The sequence below is a fragment of the Paroedura picta genome, chromosome 18 (genome assembly GCF_049243985.1).
Source record: "Paroedura picta isolate Pp20150507F chromosome 18, Ppicta_v3.0, whole genome shotgun sequence".
NCBI classification, from domain to species: Eukaryota; Metazoa; Chordata; class Lepidosauria; order Squamata; family Gekkonidae; genus Paroedura; species Paroedura picta.
Window position 1 is genome coordinate 7,855,093 of NC_135386.1, and position 20,844 is coordinate 7,875,936.

Genomic DNA, 20,844 nt, shown 5'->3' on the forward strand with positions numbered 1-20,844 from the left:
GAAGTCTTCCTTAGTCATGACCTTGCTCTGTAGCACTTGTAGTTTAATGATCAATCTTGCTCGGTATAAAGCATTTAAGCAAAGGCATTTCTCCCCTACCCCTGTACTTAAGCGGGTCTCAAGGGACGGTAAGTTTACAGCAGGTTTCATTAAGGGCAATTTTCAGCAATGCAACAGACACGGAGCATACCGATTTAACTGTGGGTACGCATTGTCTGTAGCTAAATCGGCGCGCATGTGGAACACATCTGCTTCGCTTTGTTTATGGTAGGCTGTACTATTTATCCAAGAGACAAAAATCAAACTGAGACGTTAATAAAATATTCGGTTGTATTTTGTTCCGCTCTCCCACGGCAACAACGAAAGGGTAACACCGCCCAGCTTGGTTTCCCAAATGAAAACCCCAAGTCATCTTTTCGAGAGATTTCTTTAATTTGGGCCTCCCTCCCAAGTCAGAATGAATATTCTCCTCTCAAGTGTGTAGGGGCTTTCCTCATATTACACAAGGGACACTCTGGTTAGACACTGTGGGTGTGCTCAAATAGGGAGCTACAACCAATCCCAGCCCCCCAACAAGCTTGTCAGTAGGATACACGTGATTGGCCGGACACAGCGGTCACATTTAGCATCTTAGATAGACACCTAAAAAGGTAATATGAGAAGCAGTCCTTGCTGATTTGCGTTCTTTCGCAGAACATATGGAAACTGAAGGTGTTACCCAACATAAAGGCAAGGTCAATGGTTGGCTGTGGTGGCCCCCTACATTGTGGAGCAGTCTAAAAGATAAAGGTAAAGGTATCCCCCGTGCAAGCACCCTTGGGGTGACGCCCTCTAGCGTTTTCATGGCAGACTCAATACAGGGTGGTTTGCCAGTGACTTCCCCAGTCATTACCGTTTACTCCCCAGCAAGCTGGGTACTCATTTTACCGGCCTCGGAAGGATGGAAGGCTGAATCAACCTTGAGCCGGCTGCTGGGATCGAACTCCCAGCCTCATGGGCAGAGCTTTCAGACTGCATGTCTGCTGCATTACCACTCTGCGCCACAAGAGGCTCTGTGGAGCAGTCTAGCTGAGGCTATAAGTAAGTCTCCCACGCTCCTCTCATTTCGTAAAATGTGCAAGATGGAATTGTTCAGAAGGGTGTTTGTAGAAAGAGCAAAGCTGCAAAGGTTCAGCTCAGGATATGAGGAATGAAGATATAAGAATAAGCACATTCAAACGTGCTGATTCTGATGAGGCATCTCACAAGAATTTGCCCTCAGGTGTCAACCTGGGGGCACTTTTATGCCACTCTCTCCCTGCATGTGAAAAGCCTAAATAAGGCTATTAGTCTTAATTTGAGTGCTGATCCTGTACTCCCGTGAGGTGAGTGAATGTCCTCAGAGATATCATACTTCTATGGGCTCAAAGCTGAAGTGGAATGATCGGATTTAAGGCAGTCCACGAACTAAAGAAAGCTTTTAACCAATGAACTGATTATAGCTAAATATTATTATTCAAGGAAATTTGCAAATGATTCTCCTTCCACAGACAGAAGCACTCTTTCCATTAGAAGAATTGTGTCTTTGGAACTGGTTCAATAATTTTAGATACTGATTTAAAGTGAAAGCTCATTGTCAGAACAGCAGGCCGCCTGAATATTTTCTTTTTCATTCTCTGTTACAGTATTGCATTATAACTGGAAGGGCCCCAGAAAACTATATGCTAATGAAAACTGTCCTCTGTCTAGGTATATATCAAACCGTTGGCTGAACAGGGAACTCTAATACTTCTTGGAAGTTTGTACATTCTTCATAACTGTTCAACATTCCTTAACTTCCAAACAAGAGCCAAACTGACTATACAAACATCCCATCAACAAAAATTCCAGCTTCTAAAGTAGTTTTTTTTAACTTCAGATATGCAAAAATAAAGCACCAATTACAACTATTATATCTAATATTCCCAAGAAATTTTGCAAAACCGGGCTCCTGTTCTACACAATGGGAGCAATTTTGCAGCCACAGCATTAACGGGACACATTAACATACCAAGTCAAACTTAAAAACAGGCAGCTAAGAGTAGAACTTGCATTATAAATCTCTCTTGCGCACAGACCAGAACACAGGACCTGGTACTTATCCAATACTTGCCTTTTCTGAAATGATAAAATGGAACTTGTTTTAGCTTTACAACAGTCTTATTTTCTAGGAAGGCAGAAATGCATATTTTTGAACTGAAGGACAATATTCACCAGGCATCCTAGACTAGAAGCAGCAAGCAAACTGGAAAATGGAATAGGCATGTGGCAACTTGAGGCATCCTTCCTAAAGATTTGAGCTAAATATCAGTGGCAGGGGAAGTCGAACTCCCATGACCTTCCCAGCATTAAATATTTCCTACATGGGATTAATTTCATTCTGCAACATGGTAGTCCACTGAAAATGAACTTCTAGCCAGTCAGGCCCCGTAAAAGAGCAGTATTTCTGAAGACCAGCTTCCTGTCCGTTAAACAGGCAAACAGAGCAACATTCTTAATTCCCACCCTTTGATTTGAGATAATGATTACTGGCAGTTTTTATAGCACTTCTTCACCTTCAGTACTACACATGTTTCTTCTTAGAACTCTTCCATTCCAGAGAGACACACAAAGATTCTGGAACAGAGCTTTAGCTAACACCATGCTGTGGGATCATGAATTCCAAGACGGGACCTTAATTATTGCCATATCACTAAATGGGGGAAAGCAAAGGTTTTAAAAGGTAGCAACTGGTTCAAGGCTATTTCTATTACGGTGTGGGTCTAAGAACTGGGAGACACGGGTCAAAATCCCCACATTGACTTGCAAGTTCACTTGGGTGACGTTGGGTCTATCGCTTTCCTCAACACAACGTACATCACCGTACTGTGTTGAAAATGAAATGGGAGAGGAAGAATCATGTGTGCTACCATGAGCTCCTTGAATGAAAGGCTGGATGAAAAAGTGTACGAGACAGAACGGTAAATCAGTCTGTCCGGCTTCTTCTGAATTCCTCAGCATACTGAACTATTAAGATTATTTATCTGGAAAATGGGGTTCACCACTGTGGAACCACATAGCTCTACTTAGCTGGATTGCTAAGCTTGTCCACTGATTATCCCATATACTTTTCACCAAGGCCCATTCCGCACAATGTAGCAGGAGTGTGGCAAATAGTAAACGCTACTAATTTGCAGTTATGCACGACGTCGCACACAATCTGCCACACTCCTGAAAACATCAGCAAAAAGCGCTTTGTTGTAGCGCTTAAAGGGAAATCCCAAAAAGTGGATTCACCCTCCAAAAAGCACTACACTCTTGCAAGCAATCTGCAACAGTTCCGAAAAAAACCTGTGCGTTCCCATTGTTGCGGTTTCAGCAAAGTCCCTCCCCCTGGCTCTCTCCTCTGAACTTCCGGCGAAGCGATCGCCATTAGACTAGCCCCTTTGGGTTAGAAACGGACTTCCCCCAAGCACTACCCAAAAGTATCTTAAAAACTACATTCAAGAGCAAGGCTTTCATTTTGTTTTTCTAAAGTCCTATTCTGCTCTTGCAATTGACCCAGTTTTTGCTTCTCGTAGCTGGGAAGTCATAAAACAAAACAAATGTTCAAGAACTGTTACTGGAGTGATTTATTACAGCACACAATGCTAAGCCCATCACGAATCAAAACAAAAAGCTGTTTCAGTTGGTCCCAATTATGAGAGCTGAAGTCCAAATGCATCAAGTTGTTTCTTTTCTGGGGCAGTGAAAATAATAAGCAAGACAGCTAAATTAAGAGCTTCGCCTTTATTCCCTTAATGGGTTTGCCCAGCCTTCTTAAATACCCTTAATGGGTTTGCCCAGCACTTCTTAAGCACATAAGCACAAAATGCAAAACCAGGAAGACACAGAGACTCAGTAGCCTTCCCCCAGCTGTGTGTGTATAGCATGGCACAACAAACACAGCAAACATGGGACTCATAATCCCTCTGCGTGTTTGTTACACTTCAGCCTCCAGTGATCAAGATCTAGTTTGCAGATGCCATAACTTCTGAAAATAAATGACACCTTCACAGGATGCATTTGCCTTGGCAATCCAGACCACAGAACTATTTGAGCAAGTGACACCCTGCCTAAAATAAACCATAGCAAGTTCACGCCTAACAGCAAGCCAACCAAGTGAATGAGGCTTGGAGGAGTTTCACTGAATGAATACTGCTCCTTTGGCATCTTTGCATGCAATCACAAACCGCAGTTTGACTATCCGGGTGTAACGTCAGAACGAGGACCTGCCGCCAAAACCGCAACTAATTGCTTCACTGCTTACAAGGGGAAAGGAGGAGGAGCAAATTTAGTCTAATGGGGGTCCAAAGTGCCATCTGAGTGCAGAACCTCAGTTTGGCAGGTAGGGAAATTAACTCCAACTAGACGCCTACCTGCTTACATTCACAATACTGCAAGGGACCAAAGTTCATTTCTAACCAGCTTTCCTCACGTGAGGAGAGGAAGAGGGACACAAGCCTGTGATCCTGGCAACAGACTTGGGTTTGTCTGCGTGTCGATTTAATGTTGGTTAGAAGGTTATGTTTTAGATGTCACTTGTTGTACATTGTCTCTTTTTTGTGAACCGCCACTGGGAGCGGCGGTATACAAGTCCAATGAATAAATAAACAAAAATAAATAAGATGACATCTCAAAGCAGCCTTTATGGAGTCACTCCAGTTACTTTTCATCTCTGCAGGCATAACAGGCCTGCAATTTGCACTGTGACGTGTCCGTTCTCTCTCCTCACTCAACAGACATAAACCATCCAGTGCGCTCATGAAGCCGTGGCTTGTGTCTTGACAAGGTTGCCAGCCAGTCAGAATTTTATACGCTTGGCCAGATTTCTCTTGGCTGGTTGCAAGAACTCCAAGATGGAAAGCCAGGAAAAATTCCATTAGACACGTTTTATTTTTTTATTGTCTAGTGCACATAGAGGACATGTGCGAACTGGAAGAGTGGATGCGTTTATAGTGCAAAGTCCATCTGTGCTCTGTGGCTCCAAATGCAGGCAGAGGCACGTGGAAACTGTGCATTAATAAAATGCATTTGGAAGGGACAGATAACCTTTAGTTGGGTCATTTGGCAAGATCCAGGGTTACCAGGCACATACCTGGACCCCACTCCCCTGAGACTTTTGAGGGAAAGGATGCTGGCATCTCAGCATAAATTCTGGATGGAAACTGGAAGTGATCTTGGTGACATTGAAGGATCTTGCTCAACTGCTATGGTAAAAACCATAGAAACTGGGAATATTCCTAGAACATTGCCGGCAGTACTTCCGGTCCTAGCCAGAAGTGACATCAACACCAGCAATATCCTTCCCTTCCCTGAAATGCTCAGAGTGCTGTTTGCGCAGGAAAATCTGGCCGGTCTAGAGCAAAAATGAAGTCTCTCCTGATAAAACTGTTCTGAGCGAGCAGTGATATCAGGGCTCTCTCATCCTCACCCACCCCACAGGGTGTCTGTTGTGGGGAGAGGAATGGGAAGGCGACCGTAAGCCGCTTTGAGCCTCCTTCGGGTAGGGAAAAGCGGCATATAAGAACCAACTCTTCTTCTTCTTCAGTAATATCAGGGCTCTCTCATCCTCACCCACCCCACAGGGTGTCTGCTGTGGAGAGAGGAATGGGAAGGCGACCGTAAGCCGCTTTGAGCCTCCTTCGGGTAGGGAAAAGCGGGATATAAGAACCAACCCTTCTTCTTCTTCTTCTTCTTCATGTGACCATGCCATCTTGTCCCATGCAGTACCTGGAGGGAGCAAGGAAGGGTCTGTTGATTAGTGACGGAGATGCTGGTTGGTACGCAGAAGGTCCCAGGTTAAATCGCCAACATCTCCAGGTAAAAGGATTGCATAGAAGGTCGTGGGAAATATCTCTTCCTGGGACCCTGGAGAGATGCTACCAATCTAAATAGGTCTTGACAGAACAAGAGTCTGACTCAGCAAGAGGAAGGTTCGTGTGTTCCAGGTCTCACCATCATGAACAGCCAGACAGACTGAGGTCAAAGGATTCCCTTCACAAAGGAAAGGTACTGAGTCCTGAGTTCAGGAATATTTTGATCCTGGTTCCTTTGGCCAAAAAAAACTTCTCTTGAACCTATCCCAAACACACTCAGATGTTCACTCCACCTGTACCAAAATTGGGGGTGGGAGCGGCACCTGCATTTTGACAACGCACGTATTATTCTTCCACCTGAAAACATTTGCACCTGTTTTATTTCTTACGACGATGAAAACGCTATCGGAATCAACTTGCACAATTCTGGCTCAAGGTTTAAAAACAACTATTACTGTTTTGCGTAAGGGGATGACTGACACCAGATGTGGCCTGACACCTAAGTAGAAAAACAGAACCAAGACTGAGGCCAACAAATCTGTGATGGACTATTTGGGTTGGTCTTAATAAGAGCTATTACATGGGTTAACAGCATTCATTTGTGTGCACTCTAGCGCACAAATGCCACAATGACAGCTGGCATGCTTATCACGAACCACATTACAGCGTCCCGGAGTTATTGGTTTCTTTGATAAGCCCCCCATCCCAGCAAATGATTATTCTTAATCCTTTTATTTGCCATTCATAGGGAAATAAAGTTTGTTTATATTTCAGACAGTGCTGAGAAGATTCAGCCACCAAATCCCAATGTGTATATAAATTATTGTTTTAAGATGTTATGGTTTGAAGGGTTTTAATATTACTGATAAATTATTGTATTGTATTTCATTACGTATGTTTTAGAGATTTCAAATAAATGAGTTGGGAGGGGCGGCCTATAAACCGCAAAATAACCAAATAAACCCTTCAGTCTTTCCCTCAGAATCTTACCTAAAATTTGAAGTCACGGCATTCAGGTGTGCTACCTACAGAGGGCAATTCCACACCCCACCCTTATGTCTGGCCCAATGCAATTATGTCTTGGCTTGACACACTTGGTTGCAATTCAGCCCTGAATGTAGTCGTTTTTGAAGCTTACCAGGAATCAGGTCTCCCCATCCAGCCCACCCCTCAGCCACTGAAAGATTATCTTGTCTGTCATTTGAGTCCAAAACGCTTGGTTTCCAGGTTCCAGAAGATTTGTTGGCCTCCACCGCAGTATGTGGTCCAGAATGGCGGAAAAACGCGAGGTCAGACATGTCCATCAAGAGCCTTAATGACATCCTACCAAGCTAAGTATGCCCAACGGTATGGCCAACCCTACAGGCCCTTTCGCAGATGGATTCCAAATTACGTCTTGGAGAGTACCCAGTGGAAAAACAAAACCCGGGCCCCCTCAGTCCTCTCAGAACTATGCACATGTCATCCCATCACAAGGTGAACTTTTCAAACAAAAAAAAAAAATCCGTCGCCATGACGATGGTTTCACTGTATCAATATAAATATGTGGAACATCTGGAATGAATGGGAAACCACTCAAGAACGGAGATCCACTCCGCACGAGCATTAATGGAGATAATAAATATGAATGCTTTTGCTGAGCAATAGTAGAGCTTGGTGCATTAAAACACACCTACGCATCAATGTGCACCGCCTTCTAGGCATTTCAGCCTTTCCTGAGACACGTTCTTCGGTTGTCAGACATCATCTCTTTGTTGTTGCAACAGTTAAACACACTGTTAAATATTAAGCACAAAATGAGATCCTCGGAACAGGTGGTGATGCACAAAGGAGAAGGAAGTGGGAACGCACCGGTACGCATATAAGGGTTATTAATAACGATTACAGAACATTAGCTCAGTTAGAAGCATCCTCCATGGTCAACTGGCACAGATTTGCCATTGTATTGAGAGATAAAAGTAGTGTCAGTCTGACTCTCCCAGTTATGTGGAACACATATCTGCTCCAGGGTTCCTTAGTCCCCGCCTCAGACACACACACATACACAGACTCCTCCCATTCGGGAAGCCCTTCCAGGACCCTCAAGAAACCCCAGGGTTTTTTCAAAACCGTGGTTGACAAAGTCTACTCTATACGCCCTCAAAACAGCTGCACGAGCATGAATTATATGCACTGTCCTTTTCCCGTGAAAATGATGACTGCACTTACTGAGACGATCACAGTTACACTCCCACTACAGGAACTGCTGAAAAGGACAAACCCAAGATGGCATAGGGAGCTATTGCCAGCCATATCATCCACTCCGCTCCCACACCCACTCCCAGAGAATCACCTTCCCTTTCCTTTTGGCCCATTCAGCTAGCAGCAATCGCTGGTTCTGAAAGTAGGCCACCTTGCCCTTTGCTGAATGACCCAGACAGGATTCTGCATCAGTGATGAGGTCCAAAATTGTTGCATGGGCCAGCCAACCATAAACTGCAATCCTCACTTGTGTGTGACCGTAAAGAACTGCTTCTCATCCAGCAGTTTATGCTCTACACTGGAGTTATGTGAGTCCTATAAATGTTTCAAGAGCAGCTTTTAAAATTGATGGAAACCACATCTGATCCATCCTTGAAGGTGGAAAGAGTCATCTACTGCAGGGGTAGTCAACCTGTGGTCCTCCAGATGTCCATGGACTACAATTCCCATGAGCCCCTGCCAGCAAACGCTGTCAGGGGCTCATGGGAATTGTAGTCCATGCACATCTGGAGGACCACAGGTTGACTACCCCTGATCTACTGAACAGACAGACCAGAAGGAACCAGTTACAAAGCGTTAACACGGTAGAGGTGCAAGTCTTCATTAGGACCAATCTGCAAATTAACTCAATTTTCTTTGATTAACTGACAACAGGTTGAGAGAGATGCCTTCTTTATAAAAGGCATTTGATTGTGCCATATTATTATTATAAAAAATGAAACAACGTTAAACAGAATGGCCACGTCTTCTAATACGTTCTCATGCCTTGGTGTCCCAAGCAACAATATCTAGATTTTGATGAGATGGCATTAAAATATATATATATATAGCACCTTAGCTTTAAAAAGTCTTGTTCTATCAGCAAGGAAGGAAGTCATCATATGTTAAACAAGGAGGGAGAGTGAAGAAAAGTACATTGCCAGATGTCCAGCTGTGGAACACCTGGATGGGTTAAAACATGGATTATAGGAAGTGATTTTGTTTTCTGTTTTGACTGATTCAAGAGTTACATGAGTACTACAGTCATTATTAAGAGAACAAATGCATTTTTCTTATCTCCTCCCTCCATTCACACTGGTTAGTCCAAAGTAATCAAATATGCACAACCAATTACCAAAAGCACAGCTTATCTTCCACAATCCTTATTATGTACAATCCTTATTATGATCAGCGACGAAAACCAGAACTGAGGCACTGATAAAAAGAAGCAAACCAGCTTTTTTGAGAGACAGCTTGGTGTCATGGTTAAGAGAGTGGACCTCTATTCTGGAGAACTGGGTTGATTCACAATTTCTCCCCATGCAGCCAGTTGGATGACCTTGGGCTAGTCACAGAGCTCTCTCTGCCTCACCTACCTCATAGGGTGTCTCTTGGGGGGATAAAAGGTAAAGGTAAAGGTATCCCCTGTGCAAGCACCGGGTCATGTCTGACCCTTGGGGTGACGCCCTCTAGCGTTTTCATGGCAGACTCAATACGGGGTGGTTTGCCAGTGCCTTCCCCAGTCATTACCGTTTTACCCCCCAGCAAGCTGGGTACTCATTTTACCGACCTCGGAAGGATGGAAGGCTGAGTCAACCTTGAGCCGGCTGCTGGGATTGAACTCCCAGCCTCATGGGCAAAGCTTTCAGACGGCTGCCTTACCTCTCTGCGCCACAAGAGGCTCATCTTGGGGGGATAGTAAGGCAATTATAAGCCACTTTTAGACACCCTGTCTGTATATGCAACCAGTGCTGTCCTGCCCCCTGGAACGCCCACATCTTCGCCATCAGCAGGGTTTATGCCATAGCTCTGCCAGCATGCAGTTGTGGTGCTTCTGTACCAATGTGACTCAGCAGCACTGCACCATTGGTACAATGTACCAGTGTGAAATGTCCTTATGCTGGCATAACTCTGAGTTACACTGCAGGGGTAGTCAAACTGCGGCCCTCCAGATGGCCAAGGACTACAATTCCCACGAGGCTCATGGGAATTGTAGTCCATGGACATCTGGAGGGCCGCAGTTTGACTACCCCTGGGGTCAGTCAGGTCTCTGTTCAGAATTGCTCTAAAACTGCCTCGTAAAACAGTGTGAAAGCAAATAAAATGTATAGGCAAAGCTTATAATAAATTTCTGTAACACTCACAATTAATGTTTTACGGTTCATTTTTTACTGACAAATAGCATAGTAAAGTACAACCCAAATATCTGTTTGGTGCACTATTAACACAAAAATGTTTGTTTATTCCCCCAAATATAAGTCGTTGTAAGCAGAGCCAAAGGCCATAAAGATAATACAATCCTCCCATAACTCCTGACGGTAGTTAGGTCCACCCAATTTGCAGGTGTTTCTTCTGGGGAGACTGGGAAACAACAATAGCAGTGCAATAAACAATGAAACGGTGCAAGAATTCCAACTGAAACAACTTACAACATATTTCTGTTTGCTTTATTAATCTAACTCTGGGGTGGGCAAACTGCAGCCCTCCAGATGTCCATGGACTACAATTCCCATGAGCTCCTGCCAGCTTGGACATCTGGGGGGGGCGCAGTTTGCCCACTCCTAAAACAGGACAGGATAACTTAATTATATGATCGTTCATTTGCTAATTACTAACATTACAAAACTTACAGTGCCGTCTCACAGAGTTACACCCTGATAAGGCCATTAACGTCAATGGAATATATTACTATAATTTTCCGGAAGTACAACCTACCTATAGATCAACTGCTATACCGCAAACACAAAGCATAACAGTAACTTGTAATTTATTCAGATTCCAAGATAAGGAATGATTTGGCATTCAGAAAGCATACTTCAACCGAAAGGGTATGAAACTGCAGCTATTTCGGCTTAGAGGCCAATAGGGAAAAAAAATATAGTCAAGTTCCATCTTTACAACAAAATGTAACACCTTGTATATCTTAGGGAACAATCTGGAGCTCTGCAGCTAATTCTCATCAAGCAAAACGTTAAGGAATTTGGGTCTGATTATAGACAACAGCAATTTGAGACATTGTTCCTTCTGTTAAAAAATCCCCACCAGCTGTTTCAGGGCAGATTCTTTATTTTTCCCCCCCCAGTGACTGGATTGAACTCAAAGCGTTTTATCTAATGCATACTTTGCATGTGAGTCTCTCTTTTTTTTTTGTTTTTGTTGAAATCAGAAATTTAACAGAGCAGCTGAGCGTTTTGAAAACTTTTGGAAGTTGCAAAAAAAAAAGAAGAAAAAGTGTGGGGGGGGGGGGATGTGAACTCCAGCACACCCTGTAAAACATAAATTTTTTTAACCAAAAGAATAGTTTATTCATACGCTCTGTACATTAGGTCAACTATTACTCACTTTCTTTGGACACCAACCAAAAGCCTCCACCCTCTATTACATGACTTACTGTAATCAGCTGAAGAAAGGGAAGGCAGAGCCACTCAAAAAGAAAGGAAATTCGTGCCTTACAGCCCTAACTGCAGCCTGCTGCAGGTTTAAAAGCAACACAAGCCTGCAAAGCCATTGAACTGTAAGTGTTAGAGAACCCGATCGGTGCCAGAATGGCAACCGATGCAGCTGCCTCAGCACAGGCTGGACACGGCCCCTCCAAGATGTATCAGTGAGGACCCTAGCAGCTGTATTCCGCACCAGCTGAGGTCTCTGGGTCAGGAATAAGGGTAGGCCTGCATAGAGCAAGCTACAGAAGTCCAGTCTAGAGGTGACCGTTGCATGGATTACTGCGGCTAGACAGTCCGGGGCAAGATAGGGCTTGCAAATAAGCATAGGGGATTCAGTTTGGATAGCATTTAAAATGAGAGACAGCTGATAACAACAGCACACCACCCGCTCCCTTTAAATCCCTCCCCAAGCTTGGGAGGGGCACAGCTGTCATTATCAGCTGTTTTGCAGGCACTCTCTCCCCGGCCCCTTCTAACACACCAGAGAATTTCTTTGCTGCCTGGAAAGGAGAAGCATGTACACATTAAAAAAATAATAAAATCAAAACTTTTCAGATTCGGCTTAATCCGGAAAAGTGAAGGGGCATTTGCGTGGTTCTGATTCGGCTCGAATCATTTCCGGCCGAATCCAAAATGGTACGGTTTTTTGCGTGTGAGTGTGCCCATGGCTACTTGCAAATCCAAAGACTCCTTTATCTCTGCACCACTTGTAATTGCCGGCATTATAGAATCACAGAATCATAGAGTTGGAAGGGGCCACACAGGCCATCTAGTCATAGAATCCTAGAATCATAGAGTTGGAAGGGGCCATACAGGCCATCTAGTCATAGAATCCCAGAATCATAGAGTTGGAAGGGGCCACACAGGCCATCTAGTCATAGAATCACAGAATCATAGAGTTGGAAGGGGCCATACAGGCCATCTAGTCATAGAATCATAGAGTTGGAAGGGGCCATACAGGCCATCTAGTCATAGAATCATAGAGTTGGAAGGGGCAATACAGGCCATCTAGTCATAGAATCATACAATCATAGAGTTGGAAGGGGCTATACAGGCCAACTGGTCCAACCCCCTGCTCAACGCAGGATCAGCCCAAAGCATCCTAAAGCATCCAAGAAAAGTGTGCATCCAACCTTTGCTTGAAGACTGCCAGTGAGGGGGAGCTCACCACCTCCTTAGGCAGCCTACTCCACTGCTGAACGACTCTGACTGTGAAAAATGTTTTCCTGATAGAAAAGCTTTTAACCAGCCAACAGAATATAATATTCCTTACATTTCTGAGAATGGGACTAAGAAGAATGCAAGGTAGAAAGGCAGGATGAGGTCACAGCTAAAACTGTGAGGTGAGAGGGTGAGGGAATCTCCTAACCAAGCCAGCAAGACACATAAAGGTGATGTCCAGCCAATATAGTGAGAAACTCACTGCAGGCACAATCACTGAATAGTTGGACAACAAAAAACATCTGGGAGGCTGTTCTCATCTTCCCAGATCTTCAGGGAACAAAACCAATGTCCCCGCCCATTTTAGCTGCTTACGACCCTGGCAAAACCGAATTTTCTCCCTCCCTGTATGCACACAACACGGAGACAGGGGCCAATCCGGGTCACAAGGCATCTCCTCCTTGGGGGAGAAAAATGTGAAAAAGATGGTTGAAAACCTTTGGGTCGCTCTTAAATACAAGGGCAGCCAAGAACTTTGAGCACCGAAACACAGGACTGTTTTGTGCCTGCACAGCAATTTAGGAGTTCTTCCAGCTTTGACACAGAAGCCAAAACGGCTTGAACTTCCCCATGGGAAGAATGGAGCCAAAGTGCTGCAAAGCAAACAGCACAAATATTAAGACAATTTCACACATATCATTTAGAGCAGGAGTAGCCAAATTGTGGGTCTCCAGAGGTCCATGGACTGCAGTTCCCATAAGCCCCTGCCAGCAGGGGCTCGTGGGAACTGTAGTCCTTTGGACCTCTGGAAAGCCACAGCTTGGTCACCCCTGATTTAGAGGCAAATCTGGTTCAGGAGTCAAGTATGCATTATGTTTCTTAACCTGTTTACACCGTTTCCCCATGTTCTCCACAGTCACACAACAGCTGTGGGGAGACCCAAAGTGGGTTTGGAATGACACTGTGGGGGCTACAACGACATTGGATGGCAGTTATTTGGCCAATGAAGAAGAAAAGTTGGTTTTTACATGTCGCATTTCTCTACCAGGAGTCTCAAAGTGGCTTACAGTTGCCTTCCCTTTCCTCTCCCCACAACAGACACCCTGTGAGGTGGGTGAGGCTGAGAGAGCCCTGATATTACTGAAGAAGAAGAGTTGGTTCTTATATGCCACTTTCTCTACCCAAAGGAGTTTCAAAGCAGCTTCCAATCACCTTCCCTTTCCTCTCCCCACAACAGACACCCAGGGAGGGAGGTGAGGCTGAGAGAGCCCTGATATTACTGAAGAAGAAGAGTTGGTTCTTATATGCCACTTTCTCTACCCAAAGGAGTCTCAAAGCGGCTTACATTCGCCTTCCCTTTCCTCTCCCCACAACAGATACCCTGTGAGGTGGGTGAGGCTGAGAGAGCCCTGATATTACTGAAGAAGAAGAGTTGGTTCTTATATGCTGCTTTTCTCTACCCAAAGGAGTCTCAGAGTGGCTTACAGTTGCCTTCCCTTTCCTCTCCCCACAACAGACACCCTGTGAGGTGGGTGAGGCTGAGAGAGCCCTGATATTACTGAAGAAGAAGCAGAGTTGGTTCTTATATGCTGCTTTTCTCTACCCTGTGAGGGAGGTGAAGCTGAGGGAGCCCTGATATCACTGCTCAGTCAGAACAGCTTTATCAGGGCTGTGTTGAGCCCAAGGTCACCTAACTGGCTGCGTGTGGGGGAGCGGGGAATCAAACCCAGCTCGCCAGATTAGAAATCCATGCTCCTAACCACTACACCAAGCTGGCTCTCTGCATGCAGAATAACTGCTTCCCAGCATGGTTTTTACACTTTAAAAAACCCATCCTCCCACAGCCTCCATCAGGGCTCTCCTCTTTGTGTGTAAGCAAGTAAACAAATATAATGTGTGGCTGAACCCTTAAGAGAGCTACAGTAGACTGTAGCTTCCTATCAGGTTTGCATGTACGAAGCTTTTTTTGAAGGTGTGCAGCTCCTAAGATACATAAGCACACATGTCCAAGTTTTATGCGTGAAGTAGCCAAGGCAGCAAATAATCTGTTTAGACTTTTTTTGTTTCGGTATCACAGTTATTTGTGTGTGTGTGTGTGTGTGTGTATTTCTGTCTGCTGCTGGAAGCACGTTGGGAGTTTATCCTTGGTCCACTTGTGCATGATCTTTGGTCAAGCACAACTTTCCTTGTACATAAAACAGAATAAAGATCCTGGTTCCTGGGCATTCCCTCCCCCTCTTTTCACAGTTTGCATTTGAATTGGATCATCTTCTCTTTTCTTCCTCATACCTTATTTAGGCCTCTTTCTCTACAGTACGACTGCAGCGCCAAATAGCACAGGCAGTCACAAAAGAAACACATGAAAGCTGCTCTTGACTGCAAAGCTTCCAGGGATCAGCTGGAAGTGCGAACATGTCTGTGGGCAAACGGGGATTGTTCTCACATAAGCATTTCCTCCCCGCTAACCCGCTCCGTATCTTGTCTTCTGAATACAAAGAAGAAATCTGTTTCATTAAAAAAAAAGAAAAGAAAGAAAGCCATTGTGAATGAGCCCATTTCAAATGCCAGATTTACTGTTGTTTCCAATGCCTCGAAATATGGATTAGCCACTCGGCCAAGAAAAGCACATCTGAAAACAGTTGACAGCATTAAAAACTCAATATGAAATCAACGCAAATGCAGTAACTGTGCACTCCTGAACAGAGCTACACACTTCTAAGCTCATTTGCTTCAGGGGAAAGGACTGACCCGTAGCCCTGTAGGCGACCCTGTAGGATTTTCAAGGCAAGAGATGGATAGTGGGAGTTTGCCATGTGGACCCTTTTCTGCACTTGTCCTTTGCTCCAGCCTAACACTGTTTTCCTTCCTGATTCCTTTGGGCTGATCCTGCGTTGAGCAGGGGGTTGGACTGTATAGCCCCTTCCAACTCTATGATTCTATGATTAATGCTTGATTTCTGCATAATTAGCTGTTTCCGGCTCGTCTGCGGTCCGTTTGGTTTCTCCAGCCGACACTGGCTAGCATGCATTGACTTACCCCTTTCTCAGTGTTCTCTCTCCTGTTGCCCCAATTTTTGAAAGAAATATGCATGCCCGTGCCATTTTTCTTGAAATGCAGAGATTTTCCGTTTCCCCCTCCAGCTGGCCATTTCTGGGTCGCTCCTCCGTTCCACCCATGTTGCGCTGCCTCCGTGGAGAATCTCTGCTCACTGAATTAGTATGACCCTTCTTCTGGATTTCCTCAGCGCTTGGGTTGGCTGTTCCCAAGCCCCGAATCCCGTGAAGGCATGACTTAATATTTTTTTTAACAATGACATATGCAGGACAGCTTGGACCCTTGACCAGAACTGGATGGCAGTCGGTGTTTTTTGCCTTTTTCTCTATTGAAACTTTTTAAAGAAAATGGTACCCGATCCCTTTGAGAGGGGCTGGCATTAAGGGTTTAATGTGCGCATCACAGAACATCACCAGTCCCCATGTGAGGTATGCTATAGTCCTCAAGGCATCACGCAAAGGCTATTTTCACTATCAGCACAAAATTTACTACCATCTGCTGCAGTGACTGAAATACATGAGCAGGATTAAGAGGCAAGCAGGGAAAGGAGTCCCCACCCGCAGACAGACAGAGTCGAAGTGGCCAGGAACTGTGCAGTGACATAGCCAGGGGAGTGTGCGGGATCAGGGGGAGGTGGGGAATGGAGGAGAAAGATCCATTTTGCTTGTCTTATTGAGGTGCCCTTTCCAGTGCTGTCCTCGAGCAGGTTCAAATATAACAATGGCTGAGTTAGCAAAATGTATTTTTAAACAAAAGGTATTCCCCAAGGGGAAGGGGGGAGAAACATGGATTTATACAGAAGTAATATGCAGCCGTGCAAAGTCTGTTAATCAGAAACCACACCCATCCACATCTACAGCCAATGAGTGTTAAGCAGGCACGAGGTGAGCCCCCGCCTTCCCTTCCTCTCCCCACAACAGACACCCTGTGAGGTGGTGAGGCTGTAATAACAGCAGTCAGATCTTGGTTCAGAGTCCCTAGATCACCACTAGGTCAGTGGATAAAGAAATGTAGAGCTGGGTGTCGCCACGCAAATGATTTTTTAATAAGCATTTTACATAGAGATTGAATAGCGTGGGGGGAAATTCCCTTTGTTTTGTAGGTCAAATTAAACCACTGTGATGAGATTACAAGTAGTAGCATTAGGTATATTTGGGGGGGGGGGAAAGGATGGAGGAGTTAAAAGGATTTGCTTGATGGAGTACATAACAGTCTTCTTTATATGCAGTCTTTCATATGATTTGTCCAGACAGCAAAGTTAGCCCATTTGCTCAAATTAAAACATATGTTATCTTTAGGAATACAAACAGCCCGACAAGATAATTGCCATTAAATAGCTCTTGCTGTCATCTCTCTCCAGAATGCTGTTAAACTTGATTTAATTTCCTTGAAGCTGCTTGGTATAGCAGATAAGCAAGGATGTGTTCTCATCTGGAAACAGCTGGGTGTGTTGCTATGGCGGCCTTAGCACACACAAAAAAGGTGGTCTCACAAGACTGATAAGGAATTTGTACAAGTTTAAACGAAGAACTCACTAAAGCTAATCAAAGCAAAGTTCAGCAGTGGAATAGGCTGCCTAAGGAGGTGGTGAGCTCCCCCTCACTGGCAGTCTTCAAACAAAGGTTGGATACACACTTTTCTTGGATCTTTAGGATGCTTTGGGCTGATCCTGCGTTGAGCAGGGGGTTGGACTAGATGGCCTGTATGGCCCCTTCCAACTCTATGATTCTATGATTCTAAGTCAAGAGGTAGGAAAGGGTGTAAATTTCATGCTTGGGTGTAGCTGCAGAACAGTTTTTGTATATTAAAAACTGAGCCTTTTAAAAAAAGTATGGAATTATATTTTCTTTTGTCTTTCACTTCATGATCTGAAACAAAACAAATGCCTATATTTTCAGGAGGGTTCCATCTTGGTCTCCCGTCCTTACAACATGAGTTGTAAATGTAAGCACCGGCAGAAATGGCCACATGAGATAACGATCAAAGTACCACATCCGCAAATCTCACAGGAATTCACAGTGTAGGAAAAGAGGGCCACACTAAAGACAGAGCAAAAGAACAAAAGCAATGCTGCGGAACCGTAATAGAATTATTGGGCTGCTGTGGAAACTGCTTGAAACTATTACACAGATTCCCCCGAAGAAGTGTAGACAAAATGAACAGAAAATGCATCCAGTGGAATAAAACTTTCCTTCCCCCCACCCTCTGCTGCAGTCCTTCCAGCAAACTGCAATAGAGGAAGAGTGGGAGATGTCACCCATTGCAATGACGCAGAGAACATTCCAAAATAAGAACAACTTATGCTTTAGGATGCTTAGGGCTGATCTTGCGTTGAGCAGGGGGTTGGATTAGATGGCCTGTATGGCCCCTTCCAACTCTATGATTCTGTGATTCTGTGATTCCATGATTCCATGATTCTATGATTCTATGATTCTATGAGCAGGGGGTTGGACTAGATGGCCTGTATGGCCCCTTCGAACTCTATGATTCTATGAGCCGCCGTAAAATGCTATAAACATCTTCCAAGACAGACAATTCTTCAGGATGGATCATGAACCACTAAAAGCGCTTCTATTTAATACAATGCTTACACTTTTTCACATTCTCATTTGTTGTAGCACATAAACCTATTCTGAGTTGTAATGGCCGGTAAGAAAACACCATGGACCTCACCGCCCACTCCAAAGACATGTGAGCTTTTTGTCGACTGCTATTTATTTATTTATTAACTATTATTATTTGTTACATTTCTGTACTGCCCTCCCAAAATGGCTCAGGACCTTATTCTAGTTCTACATATGCTTAATCAGTCTTTAAAACCAGAACCATTAACTGCACGATATCGCTGTATTGGCAATTTGCCCCGTTTCTGCACATCTACCATGGTCTGCAATGTTTCTTTTTTCATTACAGAAAGTGAAAAAAAAAATCCCACTTACCTCTTTCACACTGAGGTCCAGTAAAGCCGTATGTGCAGGCACACCTGTTCGGAGCAACACATCTCCCTCCATTAAGGCACCCACTTTCACAGACAGCTGCGAGTGAAGAGAGGAAAGAGTCAACAGGGTGGCTCCCAAATTAGTGAAAATTCACCATGAAGCTCTTCCTGGAGAGCAGAACTGGGGGGAAAATCTTGACTAGCAAGGAAGCCTTTGGTGGCAGGTGCCAAGCTGGATGAGTGACTTATCAAAAACACTTTATAAAATTAATGCATGTGTTACTAAAAAAACACACACAACTATGAATGCAGCTATGACTTAACTGGAGAAACAAGGGAAGAGTTATAGCTGTGTGTAACTGGACTCTTGATTTGTTGCAGCTTCATTGATGCAAGATGTCAGCACATGTGCAAAGCAGAAGGTATGATCTTCCCCCTGCAACTGCATGAACGGCAAAATGGCTCCCTCCTTTACCTGCATTGGACCTCATTCCTGCTACTTCTACCTCCCTCACCCATAGTACGACCCATGCGTAGACTGGGAGCGTATTATGGAGGAGGAGGTGGAGGAAGAGGAGAAAGAGGAGGAGGAGGAGGAGGAGGAAGAGGAAGAGGAAGAGGAAGAGGAAGAGGAAGAGGAAGAGGAAGGGGAAGGGGAAGGAGAAGGAGAAGGAGAAGGAGAAGGAGAAGGAGAAGGAGAAGGAGAAGGAGGAGAAGAAGACCCAAAGTAGCTTATAATTGCCTTCCCTTTCCTCTCCCCATAACAGACCCCTGGAAGGTAGGTGAGGCTGAGAGAGCCCTAATATTACTGCTCGGTCAGAACAGCTCTTATCAGTAACAACTCTTATCAGAGTCCAAGGTCACCCAGCTGCCTGCATGTGGAGGAGCAGCGAATCAAACTGCCTCACCAGATTAGAAGCCAGAGAAAGTCAAATGAGGCATTGGCACACTGACCAAGAATACTGGGTGTATTGTCAAGGGCTCAGCCCAGTAGTAGCATATCCACCAGAAAGCAAACATCGTGTACAAGGAATGGGTTCAGTGTGTTCTCAGAACAACCCCTATAAGATTGTGACCTGCTGTGCATGTGCAGAAGAAATCCAATCCACATTTTGCAATGGAAAGGCTCTAAACCAATCAGTCCGCATTTATAAAGCTTCCCAATTTTATGAGAATTTTAGGAATGCGACGTCAGGGTACATCCAATTATTAGGAATTTGCCTGACAATCATTTAATTGCTCTTGTCGGAAAGAATTACATTGGCCTCCTCTGCAGAGTCACGGGCTGGTCAACCAAGAGCCCAGAATGTGTTGATCACAATGAATGTATCGGTCTTGTCATGCAGGGGTAGTCAACCTGTGGTCCTCCAGATGTCCGTGGACTACAATTCCCACGAGCCCCTGCCAGCGTTTGCTGGCAGGGGCTCATGGGAATTGTAGTCCACGGACATCTGGAGGACCACAGGTTGACTACCCCTGTTCTCAAGACTGAATTGCACATTTACGAAACCGAACACGTAGTTTTACTTACGCTGTCCACAATGCGTTCCCATGTATCCCTTCTGACAGAGGCAATGGTCTTCACTGCATGTTCCTCCGTTCATACACCTGATGTTGCAGTGTTGCACTTGGGTGGAGGGAAAAAGACAACAGTGCATTACTAAACTGTGGAAGTGTCAATTTGGATATCAATACCGATGATAATTCTAATGCCAACTACGAAATCCAGGATGCTTAACTGTCCCTATGGCCTTTGAAAGCGGACATTCCAGGGAAAGAATTGGCAGAAAAAGGAATGATTGCAACAGTTTTTTGTTGTCAAAATAATATAGGGGTTTCAGGGAGAGATCAGATCAATGGTCCATTAGGTCGGCATTTTGTTTCACATGGTGGCCACCGGGTCGCCCTGAAAGTCAACAAGTAGGGCACAATGCTTAAGGTCTTCCCCAACATTGCTATCAAGCACTGAAATTCAGAGGTTTTCTGCCTATGACTACAGAAGTACCCTTTAGTCACTGTGGCTCATAGCCATCAACGGACCTCTCCACCAAGAATGTGCCTAATGCCTGTTAAAGGAAGAAGAAGAAGAAGAAGAAGAAGAAGAAGAAGAAGAAGAAGAAGAAGAAGAAGAAGAAGACTTGATTCTTCTATGACGCTTTTCTCTACCCGAAGG

The 20,844-nt window shown here is 44.6% G+C and overlaps 1 protein-coding gene across 1 annotated transcript in view; it reads right to left on the reverse strand.

Moving 5' to 3' along the window:
* Positions 1-20,844, reverse strand: part of FBN1 (fibrillin 1) — a 172,795-nt gene that overhangs the window by 119,783 nt on the left and 32,168 nt on the right. Inside the window, exons 5-6 of the mRNA XM_077317419.1 lie at positions 20,203-20,298; positions 18,673-18,768 (exon numbers count right to left, since the gene is read on the reverse strand). Of these exons, the coding sequence (XP_077173534.1) occupies positions 18,673-18,768; positions 20,203-20,298 (192 nt within the window). The remainder of the gene's footprint in view (positions 1-18,672; positions 18,769-20,202; positions 20,299-20,844) is intronic.